Source organism: Falco cherrug, chromosome 3 (genome assembly GCF_023634085.1).
Source record: "Falco cherrug isolate bFalChe1 chromosome 3, bFalChe1.pri, whole genome shotgun sequence".
Lineage (NCBI taxonomy): Eukaryota > Metazoa > Chordata > Aves > Falconiformes > Falconidae > Falco > Falco cherrug.
Window position 1 is genome coordinate 97,556,339 of NC_073699.1, and position 25,011 is coordinate 97,581,349.

At 47.3% G+C, this 25,011-nt stretch overlaps 1 protein-coding gene across 3 annotated transcripts in view; it reads right to left on the minus strand.

Annotated features, from left to right (window-relative positions):
- Positions 1-21,711, minus strand: part of GFOD1 (glucose-fructose oxidoreductase domain containing 1) — a 75,062-nt gene extending 53,351 nt beyond the window's left edge. Inside the window, exon 1 of one of the 3 annotated variants that reach the window (XM_055703436.1) lies at positions 21,110-21,711. In XM_055703436.1, coding sequence (XP_055559411.1) covers positions 21,110-21,362 — 253 coding nt within the window. In that variant the 5' untranslated portion in view covers positions 21,363-21,711. Of the gene's footprint in view, positions 1-5,478; positions 5,499-20,404; positions 20,715-21,109 lie in introns of those variants that run through there. The other 2 variants (XM_055703437.1, XM_055703438.1) reach the window with 2 other exon arrangements.
- Positions 21,712-25,011: the final 3,300 nt, after the last annotated feature.

The window sequence follows — 25,011 nt, forward strand, 5'->3', positions numbered from 1 at the left end:
ACACCCATGCATCCCCAGGATCTAGCATCCCCATCCATTCTAGCTAATTATTTGACAGCCTCCACATGTTCACTAACAAACCTCTCTATTCAAAAGGCCGTGTTCACCCTGGGTTTCCTGACCTAGCAAAATCCTTGAGTTTAATGCAGCACTTACACGCCCTCTCAGTGCATCTAATATTTAAGTACGCTTTCCAAAAGGCCACTCTTCCCCCCATGAGGCTGCTCTGCCTTGATGCTACGAAATTTCAGCTTCAGCTCAGGATACAGAACAACCATTCCTGTAAAGCACATGCTAGTTTTTGACTGGCTGCATCAGATCATCACCCTTTCCCGCCAGCTCTCAAATACTGCTAGAACATCACCCACTTGAATGGCAAGAGCTGCTGGCGGGCTTGCAATGAATAAACCGAGCTGCTCACTGAAGAACTGAAAGAAAAAAAGAAAAAAAAAAATCACAGCTACTGTCTACCTATCTGATACACCTGTGATCAACGGGCATGCCAGATCCAGCAGCAGCATCCAGACTGCCTTCATATAGTACAGTCTGAAACCACATCCCATCCTGCAGACCGCTTGTAGCGGTACGAAGGGAAAACACAACCCCATAGTAACACCCTTCGCAACACCTTGGACCTTTCAATAGGTGTGAGAAAACACATTGCAATTTTCTTGTGCCTGCTTCTCTCTGATCCATCCAGCTCTACAACAGTGATCACTGACATATTCAGCGTTGTCTCTGCAGGCTTTAAATGGCATAAAACCTTTGATGGGTCATCTGACCACACATGAGAAGATGGACTGCAACCACAGCATCATGAAAGCGGCTTTTCTGCTTTTTATTACACCATTTGGATACGACTTAAATTGGAAACCAATATGGGGGATTACCTAACTCCAAGCTTTTCTGTCCTGATGGTCTAACCCTCCAACCCATTCCAACGACTTCTGAATGCTGTTCAAAAGGTTACGCGAGTCATTAGTAAACTGAGATAATCTCATCAATCACACTGAAAAACAGGTATGACACACCAATGCAGAAATCTATAGTAGAGATAGATGTGGATCCAAAAAACAGGACATAAAGGATTTAAAGGAACTCTTTAAGGTATTAAAAGCTGGAGTTCCATGGAAATAATGTGATTGAATTAAGAAAGGACAACATAGTCTGCCTACAAAGCTACCTCTTCCAGCAGAGAGATCAGTGTGAACTACAGCCTTCTGAGCAAAGTGGTGGAATCCCCACCAGGGAAAATATTTAGTATTAAATACAATCACAAAAATACGCTGCAAGGAAACCTCTGCTCTGTGCAGGAGACCGCCAAGGTGATCTCAACAGCTTTGTTTATCTCAAATGGCTATGAATGTTTAAGACAATAAGAGAGTTTGTGTCAGAGACAAACCCAAACCTGAAGAGTCGCTTTCATGATGAATCCGCAGCAGCTAATACCAAAGATATAACATGACCAGTTCTTCCAGTAAGCTATGATTATGCCAGCTCTCTCTCTGAACACTTATTTCTTCGTAATGAACCGTGACTATTACAAGAAAGGGCAGTCTTGGGACTAAGAACATTACTGCACATCTGTGCCAGCTAAAATATCCACTGCTACACACATAACACTAAATAAAACTTGATAGAATACATTATAGTGACAACATTAATCTGTTCTGCCCGATCATGGTATTTTTAGTAGGGTTCGTTCATGGTACACTAATATTACAACTGTTGTGGTCTCAGCACTTCGATGGTAAAGCAAGCAGTGAAGAATGGGAAAGGAAGCAAATGTCATTCTAGCATTGTTGTTGGATTAAAATCAGAGGAAGGCAGCTACCAGGGAAGCAGAAGTGGAGCTTGCAGGAATGATAAAAGCGGCGTGAGGGAAAGGGCAATGGTCAGCAACCAGTATCAACTGCTCCAAGCCCACATTTCTGCAACTAAACTCCCTTGTGACAAGATGCTTCAAGAAGAAACCACACAACACAGTTCTCCCACAAACACATCCCACACGAATGTCACAGCCATGGGTACAAACAAGGACAGACCTCTGCTCTCAGGTCAGGTTACGGTCAGCTGAGCCGACACATCTCACACCAGATCCAGCGTCATAAGCCTGTTACTGGATTTGCTGAATTCCTGCTGGGTGAGGTATGCTTTCTACAAGGTTATGATTCAGAAATACACCAAAGGAGGCCACAATCAACAGCTTCTAATGAAAATTGCTGTTACTTTTGCTTTCTGCAAGTGAGATAACAGGAGGTACAAGGATGAGCTGTGTTTGAGCCTGCGGGTTTACCACACAGGTACTCTTATGCCTAGGCGGTCCTTCCCTTTTGCAGTGCTTCAGTGTGCCTCAGACTTTTGATCCCCGTTGACTACTGTCTGACAAACATAGCCTTAACAAGTCAAAAGCCAGTTCATAGGGGCTTCCCCATAACGGCTAAGTCACAGTGCAAATCAGCCTAATTGCATCAGCAGCCTTCCCTGCTCTACACTCTGCAATGAGTGAGCCCTTCCCAGAGGGCCAGTCAACCAGGTGAAGCAAGCAAGCACATTTCTGCATGTCCCAGTCCACTGGAGGAGGGCAATCGCTCAGCTAGCTCATGAATAATGCACCGTCATGTTTATGCAGCTCCAGGGACCCACTTCAAATCCGCTTGCGGTCTCCAAAATTATTTTCAGTATACTTGGCCAGTCTCTGGTAGGCAAATCAAAAAGCTCCTTTTAAAATTCTCTCTGCTTTACTTGAGGCTTTCACTCCTCTCTGCTATACATAATCCAGAAGAAAGGAGACATGATTTTCTGGTCACTCCAGTTTCACGCTGGTACTGCTTGACTGACTTCAGTAGATTTACTCCTCATGTATACTGCTGTGACACAGTGAGGTTCAAAGATGGCTTAACAGCATACAGGGATGTACCAGCAATTCAGAAATGAGTCAGGAGGAGATCAAGCTGCATGCGGCATCATCAATGTCTTCTAAGCAGACGGTTAAACACGAAATATAACCATAAGGGCTAAAAGAGTCTTTTCTTCCATGTTGTAGAGGTGGGATCTGAAACAATGAACAAGCAGCACAAGAGGGAGAGGATGAACTCATAGGGGGTGAAGTTACAAAATATTCCTCCACCCTGCAAAGAAATCTTTTTTAATGCTGGCTCTCAGCCCAGAGGTTTGACCCCAGGGGATATGATGTCAGTAAGCCAAGGCAATAGCTTCTGCAAACCTTGTAATGTAATGTCAACTCCTCCTTGTAAATCTTGTCTAATCCAAAATATTTCACATGAGAAAAACTTGTGTAAAAAGAAGCCAGGAGAAGAAAAACATAGCTCAACTATACAAAGTCATGCAAACTCTAGAAATAGCCATGTTAGGAAAAAGCTAAGCTGTACATTGGGCCAAGTCAAGCAAGCCACGGTGACAGCTCCCTTTGCTCTCTGCTTCAAGCCCAGCTTGAACTCAAGTTCAGAAGCGTGCCAGTGTGGGCTGTGTGATGGGTGAGAGACGGGCCACAATTAGCTAGAATGTAGAAGACAGTCCCTCTTCCCCCCACCCCCCTGCTCCAGAAAAGCTTGGTGTCCTTGGACTAAAAGTTGTCGAGAATGTTTTGCTTATATCATGGTCCTGCACTTTTGTCATTTGCAACCATATAAACATTAAGTTAAGCCTGAAATACTAAATTACTGTATTTTTCCCCCTTGCAGATTGATTGCCTGCACTTAAAGTACATAACTGCAGACTCTGTTATCTCACAAACCTCAGGTTGAGTAACACTGCTGTACTGTACATTTATTTAACCCTTCTTAAGGCGAAGCATCACTGACATCCTCACAGCTGCGTTTCTGTTGCTATTCTTTGGTTGAAGCCATACCCTTTAATTCACAAAGCAGAAATACTGCCCTGGGAAAAGAGAAAGCAGAGGATTTCTGTCATGCACTCCCACTCTGGAGACTGACAATCAACAAGAACTTCAACAAGGATTCATTAGTACCTAAACATCCTTCTTCCTCCCCTCTCCTCCCCCTCCAGACACGAGCCCTGCTCATGTAGCCAAGACATAATCTTAAGCCTTGTCTGACCCAGAAGAAAAAACACTGAGGAGATAAAAGCACCACTTAGTTTGCTCTCCCTCCCCACCTGTGCCTGGCAGAGCCACAGATCACTCTGAAGACTCCCACAAGCAATTTGTTGCCTACAAGCCACTGGCCGGAGACTCCTGTGCCTGCCAGGAGTATACTCTGGTACCGCACACACCAGGGAAGTTCAGCCTGTCTCAACAATGAGGAAGGCGACTGGAATGCTGTTAAATGCCCCAGTGGTAAAAAGATGCTGTCAACCCCATTCAAGCATGACATCAAGTAAGTTTGAGCCCACCTAACCATAATACTTGCTGCACAACAAAACACACTGCAGGCAAACCCCTGCCAAACCAGAGAGCATCGCAATGCAGGTCAGGCTAACACATATGCATCTCTACAAGCCCTCGCTAACAGAAGCTGGGTGGTATCAGCAAAAGCAGACAAACAGCAGAGTTACAACGCAGCTGAGTGTAGCAATGAAAAGCAAGCCTAGAAGGAGCTCCGGCCAGTGCTGTTCCCTTCCCAGAACATGGGAGGAAAGCTTTGCCCTGGAGGACTTCCTCTCAAAAAACAAATGAACAAAAAAACCCCCAAACAAAGTACAAATTTAAAAAAAAAAAAACAAACACTTTTACCCATTTTCTACATTTAGGTTGCATTCGGGCTCAGTGATACTGGCTGGCTGCCCACAGTGCCTACCTGGAAAGAAGACAGCGCACATACCTGAAAGTACATGAGACCATGCCACGCACAGATACATCACAGGTCACTTCAAACCGACCTTACTGTGTCTGGCAAAAACTTCTGAAGTTACTCAACAAGGTTCTTATCAAATGTCTCATAGCTTGTTGATGCTGAAACAGCTATTCATCACCTCTGTTTATTAAACAGAAAACTGTAACTGTGCTTAACTTCTCTTTGCCTTCCTGTTCTTCCAAAGGAAGGTTAACTTTCCATCCTTCACCGCCACAGTGATGCTGTCAGTAAACTGATGCATCTTCCAAGTGCCCAAACTATTTTCTGCCTGACCAGAATAGTGCTTGGTAACCCAGCGTGGCGTCAGCGGTGCCAGACTGGTTGCCTCCTATCTTCACTCTTCATCTATGAAGTTCACCTCCACAGGGAGAGAGCCTTTACAGAGTCTTTCTCTGGGAAGGTCAAGCTAGCTTGAAGAAATGACAGCAAAGGGAACACACTTCTTTGTTTAACCTTTTCCATCACCAAAGTGTATGGCTAGCATTTTCCCTTCCAAGGAGAGTTCATTAATTCACTGTTGGAGATGTTACAGCCCCCCCGAAGTCAAGGACATCTTGCTCCCCCTGAACATCCCTCCTGGTTCACCCTTTCCCAGCGCGATGCAACCCTTACCCCAGGTCCTGCCTCAGCCCTCCCCTCCCACCTGCTGCCGGGGCCCACCACCACCACAGCACATCCTGGGGGCAGCCGCTGCCCAGTCCTTCCACAGGAAAAAGCCCACAGCCTGGCAGCGCGGGGGAGATGATGAATGCAGCCCATGGCTGGCAAAAGGGACAGTGGGCAGGGAGCTGGAGAGCCACAGCCACAACCACCCAGCTACACCCTCTTTCCCCTTCCGTTGTTTGCAAGCCCAACCACAGCAGTTCAGCCTGCTGCATTACACACTCGCTCCCTCCTCTGGCTCTCTCCCATGCCCTCCCCTGCCAGCCTTTATTCAGCTGGTTTCCTCTGGCCAAATTTGTCAGCATCACGGGTGCTTTTCCACTTTCTGTATCCATTTTTCCCCTTTTCTAAGGAGGGAGGTGTCTCATGCTCAGGCCCCTGAGAGCAGCCCCTCCCCTCTTATCATTTCCCTGAAACACATCCTCCGCTTTCAGGCAAACGTTATCTGGCATTTTCAAGCCTGCGTTTTCAAAGACAAGAAATGCCACAGATCGCTACGCCTTCCCAAGACGAGGGTTCACACAAAGCTGGGCACAGCTTGCCACACTGCTGTTATGTTCCAGGACCCTGTAGCGAGTGTCTGGCTTCTGCCAGAGGGGGGGCACAGGGAAGACTCAGGGGCTTTCTACCCCTAATCCAGGACTTCAACCACTCAACAGCCCACGCTACTCTCCCCCCCACAAGTCTCCTCCTTTGGCACTGCTTCCAAATGAAGCTAACAAGCCAAATGCAAGCCACCGAATGGAAGAAAATCGGCTGCACAGAAAGCAATATGATATTCGCTGATCTGACAAGTTTGCTGCTGTGCAGGCAGCAGCATGGCACAGCCGTGGCCCCAGCACGTTTCCATCACAAATTCCACACTCCTTATCCCACTCCCAGTATTTACAGCCTAACCATAAAACTGCTTTGAGATTAAACCTGGCAACAAGGTATCAACCATAAACCTAATGCTATACTAAAGAAAAAAAAAAAAAGTATTTGTTTAAAAAGAAACTCTGTCTGCCCGCTTCTTTCGGTCTCACGTAAGTGCTGAGGCAATGCAAGCGAATGTCTTTGGCATACCATTTCTTGTAATGCTGCATTCAGTTGAAGACCAGTTTCTCTGGGATTTTTGGACAAAACAGTAACTGCTAGACAGAAAGCAACTTCAGGTGAGTTTCTTCCAGTAGCAAATGGGAAGACTTTCAAGCCTTCAGGTTTCAGGCATGTGGAAGTTCATTTAGGGTCATGCCTGGGAGCCCTGACACACTCCTAATACTGATCAAACCCTCGTGAGACAAAACTGGAAGATTTTGAATGACCAAGAATTTCAGAGACAGGGAGTTCTTCAGGGCTGTGGATCTTTTAGCACTTGGCCTTGAAAACAAACCTGCTTGAGCGTTCCCAGGTGCCTCCCATCAAGTAAGTAATTTCTGAACTCGATGGCTAACACACTGTCTATAGGACATAGGACACCTGCATTTATTCCACTGCTTTTCACCCAGAGAGAGAGACATGAGCTGCCTAGGGGTCCTGCCCTGTCCACATATCCTCCTTCCCACACTTAGCCTGAAACACCCACTGCCACACCGAGGCACTCCACAAGGACAACCGCAGAACATGCCAGAGGTGAGGTGTGGCAAGACTTGACAACACATCCACCTCCCTCCTCTCCTAATCCAAATGATGTCTCACTTTCTGGAAGATCCCTGCAACCTAGCACTGCCTCCCATCACTCACCATGGTTGATGTGCTTCAAATCAATGGGCTCCGATATCTGCAGCTATCAACGGCATTGGGAGTCTTCCTGTCACTGTAAAACTGCTCACAGGAGATGGGAAAAAGCACAGGAGAAAAGGATTTTTCACAGCTGTGTTAAGGGCTGGAGGATCTGTGAAACCAGGAACCAGACACACATAGATTCCTGTCCCCTGCTGCCCAATGTCTTTCAGCTGGTCCACCCCTGTGTAATTTAATCCCAAAGAGGAATAAAGATGACTGACAGCATCCATATTTTTGTGGGAAAGAGTCTGAGTTGCGTGAGCACACAGGAAGATACCAGCATGAACAGAAAAGATTTAATTCTTCTAGGAAATCTAGAGGTAAATCTCAGATTACTCCACACAGGTCTTTTGTCTGGCTGGCACATCTGAAAAGCAACAGGCCAGCTGAAAGTAGTTTAATCCTACCAAAATGAACATTTTACTATAAATACCTTGTTTTATCTTAGGGGCCCAAATTTCCACTGTCATGTATCCCACGAAGCAGTTTAGAGTTGCTTGCACATTCAAAAGGAGAAACAAGACCCCAGGCAGACAATGAATGGCATTTTGAATGAATTATTCTCCAGTTCCTTTAAATAAAGCACGTTAAGGCATATTGTTCCCCACATCATGCATGGTATTTTCATTAATGTCCTAACTACTGTCCACATCAATCCATCTCTCATAGTCTTGTAATTACAGGTTTAGAGACTACGCCATCACAGCCGCATTAAATCAGAAGAGAAGCTGGCGGTACACAATTCTCCAACCAGACCTACAGAGTCTATCTTAGCCCGAAGCTAATTTTCTGCCTCCTCTTTCTCTGTGGCCATATTTATGTATCTATTTTCCCCAAGAAACTACACCCACTGTTTGCTGCAAGCAAACTGAAATAGCACAACTACCCACACTTTTAATTTCCTTAATTTGAGTTTCAGGCCCTAACAGGCTTTACAGTGCCAGGTGAGCCCAGGAATAAAAGGATAGAGAGAAAAAGATGGAAAGGAGAGACTGAAAAGGTAATCTTATTACTAGAGTCACGTATTCCATGAACAGTATCAATTGCAAATTCACCTATTTTTATGTAATAGCAGGACTTGAAGAATATAAGGCTCTCAGTTTTTCCTGCATTAACAGCTGCAGCAAATTCACAAGCCTATCGCCCCAGCACAAGCCCATCCAAAGTTTGTTTTAGAGATGTTTTGATACACAGGCAAAGAATATCTACATATATTTACCATCACAAGAATATAATCCATATGATCTGCTTGGTACCTACACGCAGAGTTCCCAGCTGTAAGCGCCACATAATCCACATGGAATTCAGGCTAGTGTACTTAGACCAGACAGACAGTTGTAAAAACCCACAAGTATCCATCATCCTTGCCTGGTCCAGAGCTGCGGTGCAAACATCTGACACTTGTGACCCCAAAACTTTACCAGCACGGATACTATCTGCCAGGAGGACTCTGAAAACACACAGTCCTCAGAAATACTGAGGGCAAAGCCATGTCCTTCAGTGCTTTTAGGAGAAAAAAAACAGTTTCTTAAGCTTCTATGCTATGAAGTTAACCTTACAGCAGAGGCATCTCCTGTACAGTTAATTCTTTGATGTGTCCTTTTTAGTGAAAGAAGATGTGAGAGTAATTCCTCATGGAAGTAAGCAAAAGCCTTCAAATCCACTCCTTGTTCATTACACCGAAGAGCTTACAAGGCCAGTTAATATCCCACCTGTGACATTACACTTAAGACTCTTCAAGGGATTTAATGATTTCCCAAAATCTGATTCAGCAGTTGGAGCATCACCTTACAATTTTCTTTTCAGCACCAAGCAAAGGAAATGTTTTCAAATACCCTGCCCATTTACCAACTTGGTGAAACTCACTAAAACACAGATGTAGCCAGAAAGGGAAAGACATCACACACGGCCCCAGTGCAATTCTATCTAGCACAAATTCCCTGCAAATACGGTAACACTGAGCCAGTACATGACAACTCCAGCAACTACCAGCACCTTACTTGCTTTCAACCAGTGCTCTCTGACGATTCTGCCTGCCTGATGCAAGAGGCCCTAGACAAGCACTCTAAAAGGCTGAAAAAAACCACCCAGACCTGAAATCAAGTATCTTTTTACATCTGAGCACCTCCTAATAGCAGCTGCAAATCTGAACTTGCTCACATCAGCTTAAGCTGATGCTCAAGGTTGTATTTGCAACCAACGCTACATAAGTGTATGCTATTGTCTGCCTTCCAAAAAGGCAGTTGCTTCAGTCAGCCCAGAAAGGCCCTGCTCATTTGCTGAAGAAAGGGGGTTCCCAGTGTGCAGAGGGCCATAACACATAAAGAGAAACTCCATAATTCATTAAAAATAAAATACACAAGTCTCCCAGCTGCTGAGCCATCACTGCTCACAGCAAGCTGGCTTAAAAAGATATTTTTTTAGCATATGTTAAATAAAGCTCCAACACTAGAAAGATGATTACTGGCATTAATAACGCACAAAGTATTCAGTGCCCAATACAATCCTCAAACGACACAGCCATGGATGACTCAATCCCAGCCAGCCATATTCCCCAAGGGAAGTCTCTCCAACCGTCCTTGCAATTCCTTCACAAGCTGCCCCACAGACATTAAAAAGCTACACCAACAAGAGGAGCTCAGAGATTATTTTCAACTGGGCACTGCGTTTCCCTGCAGCATCCCCACTCCTCTCCTCCCACTCTAGTTTTTAGACCACCTGCACAACCATCCAGGGAAAAGCGTGACCGAGACTGGCCCTCTTCCAGCAGCTCAGATGTGTTTGGCATCATCACCATCCCCTTCACCGGCATTTGGCTGTGGCAGGTCCTGCAGTGAAAGGAATGGGCAGACATCAGAGGACCCAGCCTCTGTCCCTGCCACCAGTTCCCCAAGTCTCTTCAGACTTCAGGAAGCCTCTTAACCGCCCCTGTGCTCCCACATCCCCAGTCTGTAGTTTTAGGAATCCTGAAAGATGAAACCAGCTTGAGGAAGGCAGGTAAGTACAACCCAATTAAAATACACAATCTAAGTTACGGAGAATGAAAGCTCAGGACAGCAACCCTCCAGCTTATTCTCAATCATGCCACTCTTGCTTAGAGCAGATACGAGCCTCATCAAACGCATGCCATGAGTATAATGCAACAACTTGGTCACCAACTGACATGTAAGGGGTCAGGTGTCTCTGCCCACAGATGGCAGCAGGCATGATCTCAGCAGCTGCCGAAACATCTGTGCACATCAGGCCTGATGAAGGATCACTTTTGCCTACATGAACAAATATGCAATTTCAAACTACAACAAACACATTACCAACACAATTAAATTTATATGAAGAGCTGCAAGACAATCAAAGGCATACATAAGTCTGCTAGCTAGCACTGAATCTCACAAGCAAACGGATCAGCATATATGAGATAGTGAGATGGTTTGTGAACCTAAGACTTTGCTTATTTTAGGCATATGACACATCAAAGCACTTTTTCCTAACGGTTAGATGGTGGAGTCCAGTACAAATTACAGCCAGCATTACACTTCAGGTAAATGGTTCTCTCTAGCTATGCCACTAGTCATAAACCATGTCCAAATGTACTTTGGCTAGTTTAGCAAAGACATCACCCCTGCAAAACGAGCATCTCATGACACAGATTTTTAAGCAGAACTCTTCAGCAACATGAATACGAGTCCTGCCTGTTAACCAAGGATACAAAATTTGGGACACCTCCTGATGTATTTGTTTAATACCACATCCACAAACTAGTCTCAGGGAGTGCTGCTCAGCACCCTGCCTGAGAAACAAGTCTTTATCAGAGCATCTCATACTGTTTAACCACAAAGCATCTTTCACAATGCTAAACTGTCAAGATCCTTCAAGTCAAGCAGCAAGGCACAAAAGAGTTCTTCAAGCTCTGTCACACTCATCTAGTGTTAGCCATAGCCTACGAAAGTCTATAATTTCTAAGCACCTCTGCTCCAAATATTTTCCATTTTATTTTTCATTCCTGCAGACATGCCGCTGTAACATCTTATAGAAGCACAACCACATCGAGCTGTGAAATCGCACAGATCTAGCTACGTCTTTGGATTTTTTTGATGAACTGGTACAAAAGCAGTTTGCGAGCAATTTCCTACTCAAGTGAATTATTGCACCTGACAAATATTCCCTGAAAGGAATCAGGGATTTTGTCTTCAAGGAGACTACTTAATAAGCAAAGGTTTGCAGAACCATGTCCCAGGACTCCCACCAATCATTTCTTAAATTGACAGAAGTGCCTTTGCCGAGAGGACACAGATCTGCAAGGCCAGGCTCCTCTCCCTGCGGCATGGTTAGTTTTTCTTTCAGGCCACAATGTGTTTTCAGTAACATCATCACAAATTTCACCTATTTCCCTTGATCCAGCAGAGCTTCACTGGCATTTACAGCAGAGCAAGCAGGATCAGAATCTGAGCTTTTACACACATCTTTCAGGCACATTTCTGGAATTTATTTTAATGTGCACAAGCTTGACCGCAACTGTTTCAGATGTTCTCAGAGTTATTCTCTCTCCCCGTTCCTATCCCCCCCCAAAACAGCCACAGTTGCATTGTCTTTTATGGGCTGAGGAAGTGAAGGAAGGGGAGGGACTTCCAGGAATTTTTAATTATGTATTTTTCACCTTAATGTTGTTTTTTTAAAATTTTATACATATATGGAACTGTATCTAATGCATATGTATAGACACAAAGAGAAAGAGTTCCAAGTGCTCAGTCCGGCCTTCAGTTTCACATTTTTAAGCAACATCACTCCAGCACAGCAAGGATAACTACTATTTTATCTTGCTTGACTCTATTTGGATTTTGAAAAGCTCTCTATGTTAAGGCTTCTCATTAGCCATGTGAAGCCCAATACCCTAGAGACAGTATTTAATTCAACCACGACCTCCCTTCTGGGTATTTCCTGGCAAAAAATGGCCAGATGGGAGAGCTGAAGACTGCCAAACATTCGCTGCAAGGAAGTGCCAAAACAAGGGTCTTTATTGCTGATAAAAGCCATGGTAATGTCAGAATGCAAAACAAAGTTGCTACCTTTTTTTCCACCTCCATCTGCTTCACTAAAGCTGTGATTGCTGCTGCGATGGAATTGAAGGCACTGGTTTTCACCCTGAGATTAAACTCTAGCACAGCAGCAAATGACAAAAGCAATTTTACTCCCTGTGTTAAATCATTATGTTTATTCTTATATTACTAGCAACCAAGTTCCTCACAGTGTTCTCATTTTCTGTTCTCTTTACCACGCTCATATGTAGGAGTTTAGACCTGATAAATAGTAACTTCCGTCATTAGCCCTGGCTGGGCTGAAAGGATGCTATACCTCCTCCTATCCTTTGGAAAGAGAGAAAACTCTCATTCTCCACAATTCCTGTTACCCTGTGGGTCAGACCTGTGTATTAAGAAGATCTGGCGTTTATGCCACCCTGGACGCCTGTTCCACCATCCGGAAAGTGCAGCTATAAGAGGCATCCGTGGTGCTCAAGGGTAATTACACTCAGGCTTGCCAGGTGCACTAGTCTTGCCTGACACTGGCGGTCAGTGCCGCCTGTGTGATGCAGCAAGGCCTAGCCTCCTCTGCTCTTCACCATCACATTTTTTAGCATAGCCAGTTCCTGAACAAGCACAGAAAAACTCTTTAGACCTTTTAGGGACTTTTGCTCAAAGGCCTCCAAACTCACAATGACCCAAAAGCCAAGCGGGATTCCTCCCAGTGCCCACAACAATAAACAACTTCAATACATCAACCACCTTTATGAAGAGTACAGTACCAATATACCTAGAGGTAGTAAAACAGATACATTTATACCAGCTGGATGCTTTAAATATATATGCAACAGAATTTATGCCTGCACCAAATAAAGATGCCATTATGCCAGCAGAACAGCATTCACACCAGGAGTCACACCAGCTGCACTTCTAATGGCCACACAGTAATTATTACATTAAAGAAATCATACCCCTTGCAGTCATAATTATACTGGTACAAAAATCTATGTGCTGACCAGGCCTTAAATCAATTTAAGGAACCTACACAAGGGATTGTTCCTGTTTAATTACACAGCCATTTAAATCAATTGGTTTAAATCAAGACTTCGGAACTGGGATCATTTTTTTGTAAGGAGTGTGGTTTTGTTACCTGCATGCATGCTAACCTTGTAAATTAAGTCCCTGGCTTTGACAGCTGACTCTTACAATCTAAGAGGTTTTTATATGAATAACAAACAAAAAGCAGTAGGGTGAACAATTCTGCTTTGGTGGTTTGAGGAAACCAGAACAATTCATAGCAATTCCGGACAACGCTGTAGCAAACAGATATTAATAGGGAAAGGTGGTGTTGCATTGCAGCAGCCTGTGAAAAACACCAATCTTGGCCATCCCAGAAATTTAACTCTATTTTCATCCTTGGTGCTTTGTCACCACTATGCTAAAGGGCCAGAACCTACTGCACAAAGAGAAGGACAGTAAGTTGAAATATGCTTCGACACAGTTTACATTGTTCCCAAACAAAAGCAGAGAGAATAAGGTATTTGGCATCTGGCAGAGTGTTTACCCTGCCTCCTCCATCAGGGGCTGTACTCTACTATCTATGTCTGGAGTCATACAGTAAATCTCTCCATCATCTAGTGTCAATCTTGGGCACGAGAGGGTTTTAAGAAAAAAAGAGAGAGAAAGAAGAGAGGCAACAGTGGAAAGCTTGAAAATCTAATGATTTTATTTGCCCAGCATACTTTCCTTTCTCTGCATTTATCCACACATTCTTAATTCCCCTATTATTTAGTATTCTTCCAAAACCATGAACAACAGAAGTAGGATGCAAGTCCTTCCTTTACCTACACCACTGAGCCCTCAGCAGCACAAGTCCCCAGAAACGAGCAACAAGACAAAGTCACAGAGGGAAGGTCTGTTGAAGAGGCATCAGACAGCTCTGTACCACCTCAGCAGGTGTCACAGTGGCTGCTGTCTGTCAGAATAAAGGCACAAGGCTATGCAATAAAGTAAGAAGAAGAATAAAAGATCTGGTTTCTGCTGTTCCCATGTTATAGGAATTCAATAATTTACTCCAGAAGCTAAATAATTACTATACTTAGCCTGGGCAGAGCTCTAACTGTATAAACACACCTTTTATCAGGACCTTCTCTCATCTTCTCATACCAGAAAGCTACACTACACATTTTCTGTTGGTGAAACAGCATCCACAGCACAGTTGTGCCTTTTTAACAAAAAAAAAAGAGGTTGCACAAGACACTGTCTGCGTGATATCCACTCTACCAACTGTGCTGGCAAAAGAAATACAAACGATGATCCTCACTAACACAGCCACAGGGCTAGACACGCATGCACAAAGCCACGCTTAAGAGAGCTCCTTACCTCTTTCAGTCATTTTCAACACCCAATCAACCCATTACGGCATTGCTAACGCTAGTGTAGCGCTGCTAACGCTGACAGGGATGCCCTGGGAGGGCCTGTGCTAGAATAGCACTAGAGCGCACTAGTCTTTGAACAGCTGAGTTTCCAGTACCACAAATGGTAGGAAAAATAGCTGTATTTACCACCATTGCTAACACCAAAGACAAGACCAGAATAGTGCAAGAAGAAAAGCGTTCAACATGCAGTGAAACAGAAAAAGGCTGTAAGGACTTGCCCACATAATAATAATAATAAAAAAAATGTAGTGCACCCCTACTTTTATATTTAAAAGAAAGTCAGATTTCTAATCAACTTATCACCACCCTGACCACAGGCTCTGCCTACCAAAGCGTGACAGACCAAACATCGGCGGCAGCAGAGGCTTGCACTGCTCTCGCTTCCTTCACTGATCCTATGCCAAAGGTCCAAGCTGCTGACAGCCGAGCAGACGGAAGGAGGGCATCCCTGCTCCAGCATCACATTTTGCCATTTAAATCACAGGGAGAAGTAGAGTGTCTGAGGGCTTGGGCACGCATTTGATTCAGCCAGTGCACCTACAGGGCACGGTAACCTCTGACAGGGGGTGCAACTTCCTGAACCTGAGAGATGCTGCTTTCCACCCATCCCTACAGCCTCTGGTTGAGTGGGCACAAGGCTAGACCTGCAGCAGTCCTCAAGAGGTCCAGCCCATCCTGCTTCAGCTGCCCACGCTGGTCCGGAGACAGCAACACAGCAACATATCTCTGCAGGCTTTTGGGACCCCCCCAAGGCCAGGCATGCTGTTTTACAACCGTACAGATAAAACTGCAGCAATGCGAACTGACCCAACTGGATACAGGATCACAATGGTGGCCTTCATGCTAACATCCAATACTGTTTAATACAACCATTTCAATCGCAACTGGCTGTTCCGCAGTCTGGCGAATTTGAGTGCATCATCACGGCATGAGCTCAGTGCCCCAGTAACCCCAAGTCTGGTCCATATTGGACTTCCAGGCTAACTTACAACTGCAACCAACACTGAACTGGTGGTTACTTTCAGACAGAAGAGGGCAATTGGGAAAAATTAAAACACACCTTTGAAGGCCAGAAAGGAAACATGGGCAGAGGGGTGTCTGTTTTTCTAAAATTTATTTTTATTTGTTTGGGTTTTTAAACAGTATCTGAACAGTGTTCTTTAACCATCTCGGAGGCCTAATCCCACAATATCTGTGGATGCTCCCACTGCAGGAGTTTTACAGTAATAACACCGGAATTAAAGGTCTGCAGTAGTGAGATAAAAAGGTTGATGGCAGAGCTAGGTGCCATTTTCTGTGGAACACCATCTTCTCTCCAGCAGGAAGAAGACTTGCAGCCAACTGCCAGCAGGCTCTTTGGACTGACCTTCTAATACATGCAAAAAAAGGCACCATAGCCTTTGCTAGCTGTGCTGATTAAAGATAGACAGCACTTCATCTGACTTTTTTTGCAACACGATGACCATAATTCACATTTAATATGCTGCAAAGTCATCCGCCTTCCAAGCACAGCAGCGTGTTCTGCTGAAAGTCACTGCTGTTAGGTCGAATTTAAACTCAATATCGCAGGACAGATATTACATTGCTATTAATAATAAATAATCATGACAATGTTTCCCCCTTAATAGAACATCTCTTCCCAAAGGATCCCAACCAATTTACAAACCCTGGACAAAGCTCTATCCACCCCTACAACCCTGTAACCTCTGCCTGGCTTGCATGGATGCAAAGGAATGCAGAAATTAATTAGCAATTGCATCAGATCTGTGAATTACTTCACTGCAGCTGACGTTCCTCCCACTTCAGAGAGGAAGATCCAGCAATAACATTGTCAGTGCTTTAACAAGGAATTCTCACAAACATATTCCGGAGAGCAGGCCTGTACTGCATGCCTGTGTGATGCCAGTGCTTCCTGGGAACGGGTGGGAAGGTAAGGATCTGAGCAGTATTATTTATGTTCCTCTCTAAATAAAGATGCTCCCTCATGACCATAATCAAGTATAGAAGAAGTACCAGCCAGCAAACAAATTTAAGTGCTCCTTAAGAGGAACAACTTCTGGAGGGCTGAGAAAGTCACTCTGTACAGTCTCCAGGCAGAAGAGACTCCTATCATGCACTACTACAATGTAAACATTTTAAAAAGTAATACGATGTAGACATGGCTGCAAACACATGTAGTGAATATTCAGCACACAGCCCAGCGTTCCTGTCCTTAAGCTAAGATGAAAGAGTAAGCAAAACTACTGTAAATAGAACAAAGTGTAGAATCTCCAGAGACATGCTTTAAAAACATCTGGTACTTGACTCTTCCCAAAAGCAAAACATTTGCTCCCCGGAAACACTTACGTGATCCTCAGGAATAAGTTCATTTTAGCCGAGTTGACTTGACTCAAGCACCAACAGGACCAGGCACGTAGGAACATCCGTGCCTTCGACTCCGAGATGAAATGTCATCAAGGACTTCTCAGCACTGCCTGCAGTAAGTCACTTCACCTGATGTGGCAGCTATTTAGTCACGCAAGGCAACCATTTCAGTCAGGATCTGAAGAATGTCATATTTAATTGAACAAGGGGGAGGGATTACACCGTGACATGTCATGTGTTGACAGTTCTGAACTAGGTGGAGGGTCACATCATATTGTCTGTACCAGCCACCCTTTTGATGCTGAGCACAAATAGGCACTCTGGTGACATATTTTGTCCCTGCGTGCAAACGCATCTCCCATGCCTGATCAGGCTCGGGACACAACTGTATAGCCAAGACATGTGGGCAGGGGGAAAAGCAGACCACTTCCTGCAAACACGCTAAACTTTTCAGCTCCATGAGAAGGTAAAACGCCCTTACTCAACACTAGGACTGTTTCCTACACTTACCTAAACATTCAGCCACTGATCTCTCTTGACCACCAAGCAACCAGGCAGTCGGGACATTAGTTTTTGCATTATGCTACAGGGAACGAGTACAAACAGCAATTAACAAGAGACACCCTAAGTGAGCTGGACAGACCCGAGGCAGGAAAGAGAAAGGGTCGATCAGCCCCATTTTGTAGAAGCGAGCAAGGAATTTGATCCTTTCGCAGACAAGTAAAAGAGGCCATCAGCGTATTTCACATACAACACCACAGGTTTCGTTCATGCTTTTTGTCATCACACAAGCCAGCCTGGTTGCCAGTTCTGTCTTGAGTCTGTTACAGACACTTCCCCAACATTGGTGTATCTCCTAAGAAAACTGCCGTACAGAGTCAGACCCAGCTCAGAATCCTGTTCCTAAGGGACAAGGAGCAGAGGCTTAGAGGAAAAGCTAACAGGGCAAGTTTAAACCTGTATTTCTCCCATTTTCTCCCCACAACAGCTTCCAGGAAGCCACAGTTTGGGGACTTCCTCAGCTGGGGCGTGTATTCACACATTTGTGTTTTAGTAGTGGTTGATGGGCCACCGTGCCAAAAATGTGTTTCAAGCAGCAACACATCTACATGTCAGACCCAGCAGTGAAAACAAAGCAACTCAGTTTTTCCCCATTGCATGGTCAGAATTAAACACAGCTGCAGGGACACCTGTTTCACCCCACCTTCACCTCCAGAGCCCACACCAGAAACAGGCCAGAGTGGATTTGAACATGCTGCAAATTCACAGTGTATACACAGCTCTAGACAGGCGACAGAAACACCGCCAACTGCTTCCTCAGGCTTTTACTTTTTAATAATGAATCCTCCTCAAATGGAAACACAGCTTTGGGCAACAAGCCCATTTAAAATAAAATACAGGTATGAAAGAAAAGTTGGCCCCTGTCTCCTCCCAGGCCAGATATGTCTCCTCTCGTATGGAAGCCAGACCTGGGTGTATTAATGGATAACTCATCTCTTTCTCAACCTTTTCTGCTGCAATGCAGGGCATAATGTTTAGACATCCTGAAGCCTTCATCTATGAGTAAAACCTCTAGTATCCCTGTCTATGTCCTATCATTAGCTGCTGCATAATATTTGTGTGAAATCTCCAGAGGTTAAAAATAAAAAAAAAAAAAGTTGAAGAAAAGACCCACATCCTTTCCTGACACCAAGAAATGTTTCTCCAGCTTCTGCTTTCCTCAATCTATACAACATTGCCTCTGCTCACCACAGGCTTTTAAACCCCTGCTTGATGAGTGCAATTGCGCTCTCCACTCAAAACAGAGAAGATCAGCGATTAAAGCAAAATAATCACTCCAGGGAACCGCAGATCCCAAGCCATGAAGCATAAGCAGGACCAGGAGAAGGTGCTGCCAGCAACAAGGTATTCCTCTCAGCAGTTCAGGAACCACTGCCCTAGCTCCCTGTTTACACCTGTATGAACATGCAAGAAGTTTCACTGGTATCGACTCAATGCTTGAATTAAAAAAAAAAAAAAAACATACACACAAAACAAACCCACACACACACACAAAAATCCAAAAAACACCAAACAGTAAAAATTTAACTCTGAAATAACTAGGGGAAGAGTTATTTATAGTCCAAAAGATATTTCTGTCAATACTAATCTTGTAAGTAATATACAAATAAAAACTATCACATGTTGCACGTTATCACCTTGTAACATGATTATTCCGTGTAAATTATCACGTTGCACATTATCACCTTGTAACATGATTATTCAACTATTCCATGCATTTTCACACATATTTTACTACCCCTGCAACACAGAAATAACAGCCGTTGGGGAACAGAAGGACACCAAATTAACTAGAGGTAAAAGGGAACTGAGAATGGTACAATACTAATGAATAGGAAGAAAACACCTTTTCCCTCCCCCCCCAGTCTGTTGTTAGCAGATTGCAACAACAAGTTATCAGTAGCTTCTCTGCTACATCAATTGTCAGCATCATTCGTAAATCCAGCACATGTTCTGGAACAGATTTTTTGCTTCTTTAGCTGCAAATACTGAGAGGGTCAAAACATAACATTACTTTAAGCCCTCTGGACAAATCACACCAACTGTGTTTCTCATTATTTCAGAAATCTTGGTCTTGTACCAGATGCCTTGTGTCTGCCTGAAACCTCATGGGATTCTACCTCTGAAAGCATGGGCAAGCTTGGGGCACTTCCACAAGCAACACCTGCAGGAAAGAGTGTCACAGGAAAACTGCCACAATTGTCGCCAAGCTCATGCATGTCAAACAGGAAATCCTCATTACCTTGATGCTGTCTTTTATATGTTGGGTTTTTTTTGGGGTGGGGGGTGGGGGTGTTTCTACATTAGAAATCTATTCCCACAACATTCTGGCAAGCACGTCAGGCTTCTGGTGCAAGCGTTGGATCTTGAGGAAAAATTCAGAAGTGTATTAAAGACAAGCAAACGCTCTGACTCAAAGACAAGCGTTTCCAAGTATGGCAAGTAACGCTGAGCAAGGCTTCCAGACTAATGCCTACGCTGTACTTGAGGATTTTTAGATACTGCCTTAATTCCCTTAATTGCTTCATTTTAAAGGCTGAAAACACTAGCTGGCTGGGATATTAGCAGCGTTTGAATGGTAACTAATTCTAATGAGTACGCTAGTAGCAATGTAACACTAGGGCATGCCACACACGTTTCCGAGGCTGAAAGCGATAGCCATCAGCCTACATAGCCAAAGCAGCCACCCCGGCTCGGCAACCTCAGCCCGCGCCGCACCAGCCATGACTCACGGCATCCTCCCCTCGCTGCTACCCCTGCCCACCTCTATTTGCAGGGACAAATTAAGACTTCCTCACTCCGGAGGGCACTCCCACGAAAATCCACGTGAAAGCAGGATTTCAGGAGCCGGGATCACGAAGCTGGCGGAGCAAAGCCCCGACTTACGCTCCCAGAAGAGAAAGCCAGACGCGGCCCGTTTTCGCACGCCTGAAAGCGGAGCAGCTGGCCACGGTGCGTGCCGACTTTCCCGGTCCCTCCTTCCCTTTGTACGCGATCGTAACGAAGCTGCGGGTGTAAAAACGTTCCCTCCGCTGCCTCCGCTCCCAGCCCGGCCCCCCGGTTCGCAGCCGGCACCCCCAGCCCCCCCGAGGCCGGACCGATGCCCGGCTCCCCTGCCAGGCGTCTATGGAAACCGCCGGCAGGATGCCCGCTTTCTCCTTCCTACCGGGATTTTCACGTTCTTACCGATGCCACCTGCTCCCCCCCGCCCCGTGGGGCTGGGCGCCAGGCCCGGCCCTACCCAGGTTTAACCGCCGCATCCCGGGTGAGGGGCCGGGGGGTGTCACCGCCAGCCGCCGCGCCCCCCACCCCTCCCCCCCGCCGCCGCTCGGCCTGCTGCAGCGGGGAGAGCCGGCCCCGCTCCGGACAGCCGGGGGAGGCGGCGGGGGGGACAGAGGAAAACAAACACACAGCACCCCCGGGCGCCGGGGGGCCGCCGCGCCGCGCCGAGCCCGCGCCCCCCACTCACCCAGGGTCTTGACGGCGACCTGCCGGGTGAGCGGCGGCGGCAAGTTGACGCAGACCAAGTCGACGTCCTGGTGCAGCAGCACCTCGTCGATGCGGCTGGTGTAGAAGGGGACGCTCATCTCCTTGGCCAGCTCCTCCGCCTCCTCAGGCGTCCGGCCCCACAGCGCCTTCACGGCGAAGCCCTCCGCCTTCAGCAGCGGCACGATCACCCGCGCCGTCAGGCCGGTGCCGAACACCCCCACCCCGGGCAGCATGGCGGCGGCGGCGAGGGGCGAGGCGAGGCGGGCGGCACGGCACGGCGAGGCGCTCCCTCTTTTACCTCAGCGCCGGCCGGGGCGGAGGGAGGCGGCCGCCGGGCGGGCGGGAGAGGGAGGCAGCTCCCGCTGGCCGCTGCTGCCGCCGCCACCGCCGCCGGGGCCGGGACCGGCCGCCCCCCGCCTCAGCAGCGCCGCGGCCGCCGGCTGCCCCGCCATGCCCGCACCATCACACACGCCTCCGAGCAGGCGCCGGCGCTGCCGCCCCTGGCGGACGCGGGGCGCGCAGGGACAACCGCGCTCCCCCGGCGGCGGCGGGGCGCTCAGCGCCGCTCCTCTGCCATCTTCGCCGCGGGCGCCCGCTCGCCACGGGGAGGGCGGGGCCTCGCTGTCACCTCCCGGGTGTTCCTGCACCGCCTGCCCCGCCCCCGCCGCGCCATTGGCCGCCGCCCGCCCCGGCACCGCCCAGTTACCGGCACCGCCGGGCGGCGGGGGGGCGCCCCCCGGGAGCCACCGCCCCGCCCGCCCTGCCGCGGCCGGCCGGCGCACCGGGGTTAGCGGCGGCCGGGCGGGCGGGTCCCTTCCCGCCGCAGCGCTCGCCCCGCCGGTGCGGACCGAGGGCCCGCGGGGGGGTCCGTCCGGCTCCAGGGCGGCTGCCGGGAGCGGGAGATCCCCCCACCGGCTCTTTCCCCCCCAGCAGCGCGATGAGGGGCCGTGGTTACGGGGCGTGGCGGGGGTCAGGCCGGTGAAGGCACGGGAGAGCGGGGGTCGGCGCGGGCTGGCGGTGTCCCTCGGCCCTCGGTGCCCCCCTGCGCCAGCGCGGGGCGGCGCGGCACCGCGGGGCTGGGAAAGACCTCGAGCATCACCGGGCGCAGCCGTTAACCGGCACGGCCGGGGCCGGCGCTGAACCTGTCCCGGAGCGCCGCGTCTGCGGGGCCTTTAACCACCTCCAGGGGGACAGCGACCCCACCGCCTCCCCGGGCTGCCTGCTCCAGGGCTCGACCACCCTTTCCGTGAAGACGTTTTTCCTAATCCCAATCTAACACCCCCCCCGGCACAACCTGAGGCCGTTTCCTCTTGTCCTGTCACTTACCTGGGAGAAGGGACCGACCCCCCCTGCCTACAGCCAGGCAGCTGTAGAGAGCAATAAGCCCCCCCCGAGTCTCCTCCGTCCTGAAGCCCGAGGGGAGCTGCCCCCCACCTCGGCACCCCCGACGGGCAGGGTCTGACACCCACCTTCCCCCACCGTGCCCACCCGGCTGGGATGCCCGCTGGGTCCCCATCATCCATCCCGTACCGGGCTGTGGGTCATTTGCCCCCCTTACAACCACCGCGTTACTGGGTCATCGCTCCACGCTGGAAGGACCCAGCGATGAAATCCTGGACTAGAGAGGAGCAAACCCTCCCGCACCACTGCGGTGCCCTGTGCCACCTCCTGCTCATCCCCCCTTTGCCCCTGGCTGGGTTGAATGATGGGCCTCCAGGGCCGTGGTCCCACCATCCTGGGGGCTGCCGGGGGGGCCAGGAGCGGCCAAGGACCGCAGCCACCTTTGGCTCCACACAGATCTGTGAAAAATCCTTCTCACGGAGGCAAATCTCTGCCCCGGTTCTGCGCACGGATCAACTGGTCTGAAAGCAGAGTAGCTCTGGTGAGTGCCACTCTGGTGTCTATCTCACTCTTAAAAAAAAAAAAAATTACAAAACTTCCTGCTTCCAGTTAAAAAATAAGAATAAAGGTGTTGGTTTTCCACATATTGTCTTTTTGACCAGTTCGTAGAAGAAAGGAAGAGAAGGGTAAGGAAGGAAAGGGAGGAAGGAATGAGAAGAGAGGAAAGGGAAAAGGAAAGGGAAAGAAAAGACAAAAGGAATTGAAAACCTTTCCTCTGTTAGAGTCCTGGAAATGAGCCAGGGGCAATGTTGCAAACGTATTCCACCAGCGTCCAGAAAATTAGCCTTGGAAGCTGGCGTTCTTCTCCCATACTCCATAAAGAGGTGGAGTTCTTTTTCCTGCCACCATCTCACAGTGAACACATCTTTATTACAAAAAGCACTAGGCACTGGAAGGGTCACCGCAACCAAACACGCGGCGCTTTCCACACGCTGCCATGAAGGAGATGGATGCGCTTTGGCTTCTGACCACTGAAACACAACCCAGATGCGTTTGTCACCCAGCCGCAGGGGTATTGCCTTTCTTTAAAACACAAAGATTGCGTCGGGGCTCTCCATCAGACATTCAAACCTGGTTGTACGGGGTGTCCCCAGGATGAGCAATTTGGAATAGCTTGCTTATTTGCATGTCTGCAAGTAATAATAAACCCTGAGAAAGCAGCCAGGTTACAGGAACTGGGTAAATACGTGAAGGTTGAAGAGAAATAGATGCTACATGCCTATTTAGTCATTACCCAGCTTTTATTATTTTCAAGGCACAAGCCACTTCATAACTATCTACGTAAGGTCACTGTTTTGAGAAATTTTCGGTAAGGCATAGAAAATGGCAATTAAGGACTAGGGAATTAAATTATTACACTCTGCTAAGTCCATTGTTTTCCTAGAGAAAATTTCCCCTTGTTTTACTTTTTAATATTTTTCTTTCTCCCGTCAGATTAACATAGCTTTGCAGGGTTAAGCTGAGCGAATGGCACCTGGCTCCCAGCACTCCAGTAGCCACGTCAACCTCTGAACACATCACAATGCCAAATCCAAACTACCACATCTGCAGCGGCGCTGCCTTCCCCCCAGTTTGTTGCAGGAACTTTTGGGGACGTATTCCACACTGTTTGTACGGAGTGGGGTGCGATTCTTTCTCAATTCATTGTGTGAAATTGGGCCACCACGCCACGCTTGCCTGTTCTGGTGAGCACCCAGAAGGACTGAGGGAAGCCGATGAAGGACAGCCAATCTTTCAGTCATGCAGACCATGTCCTCACCACCGTGTGACTGCCAACAGGAGCGAAAGCAGAATCCTTGCATAAATCCACATCACTAGTGTTGCCAATCACTTCTGACTTGAAGTACTGTCAAATCTGGGCAAGTTTTTTTTGTGCAAAGGGAAAAAGTTTAAGGTTGCAGCAAAGCATCTCACTTTGAAGACATATCTAACCAGGACCGAGGTTCCCCGGGCTGTGTGTATTAAAGTACGAAGCCTCTGGTATTCCACATATTAGATCTTTCCACTTCTAAGCCTGCCAGACTTGTCAAGAAAGCCAGCATTTTGTTCTTAAAGGTTGCTAAAGCTTCCTTCAAGGAAGACGCACATGTAGATTTCTCTCACAGAGACAATAGTTTTGTTCTCAGTTTTTCGGGGGGGTTTCATATCCTGAAATAAGTTATTAGAATAAGTTGCATGTAGAAAAAAAACATTAAAGTCTCATACATCCCTTTGCTGTTTCAAAATTCGGTACATGAAAGCAACCAGCAGGAATCTAATAAAAGTGTTGCAGTCACGATTCTGCTCCTTTTACATATTTGAGTTTTGCAGCTCTGGGTCATTACACTGTACATATAGGTACATTACTGACTTTATGTGACAATCCCAACTTAACTGTTCTTCTATAGAATGCTGATGCAGTTGTTTGTGAAGATTTGAAAGTGTCTTCTCAGTTGAATTTCATATATGGTATGAAGCCCTTTCAGTAGAAGTATATTGGTT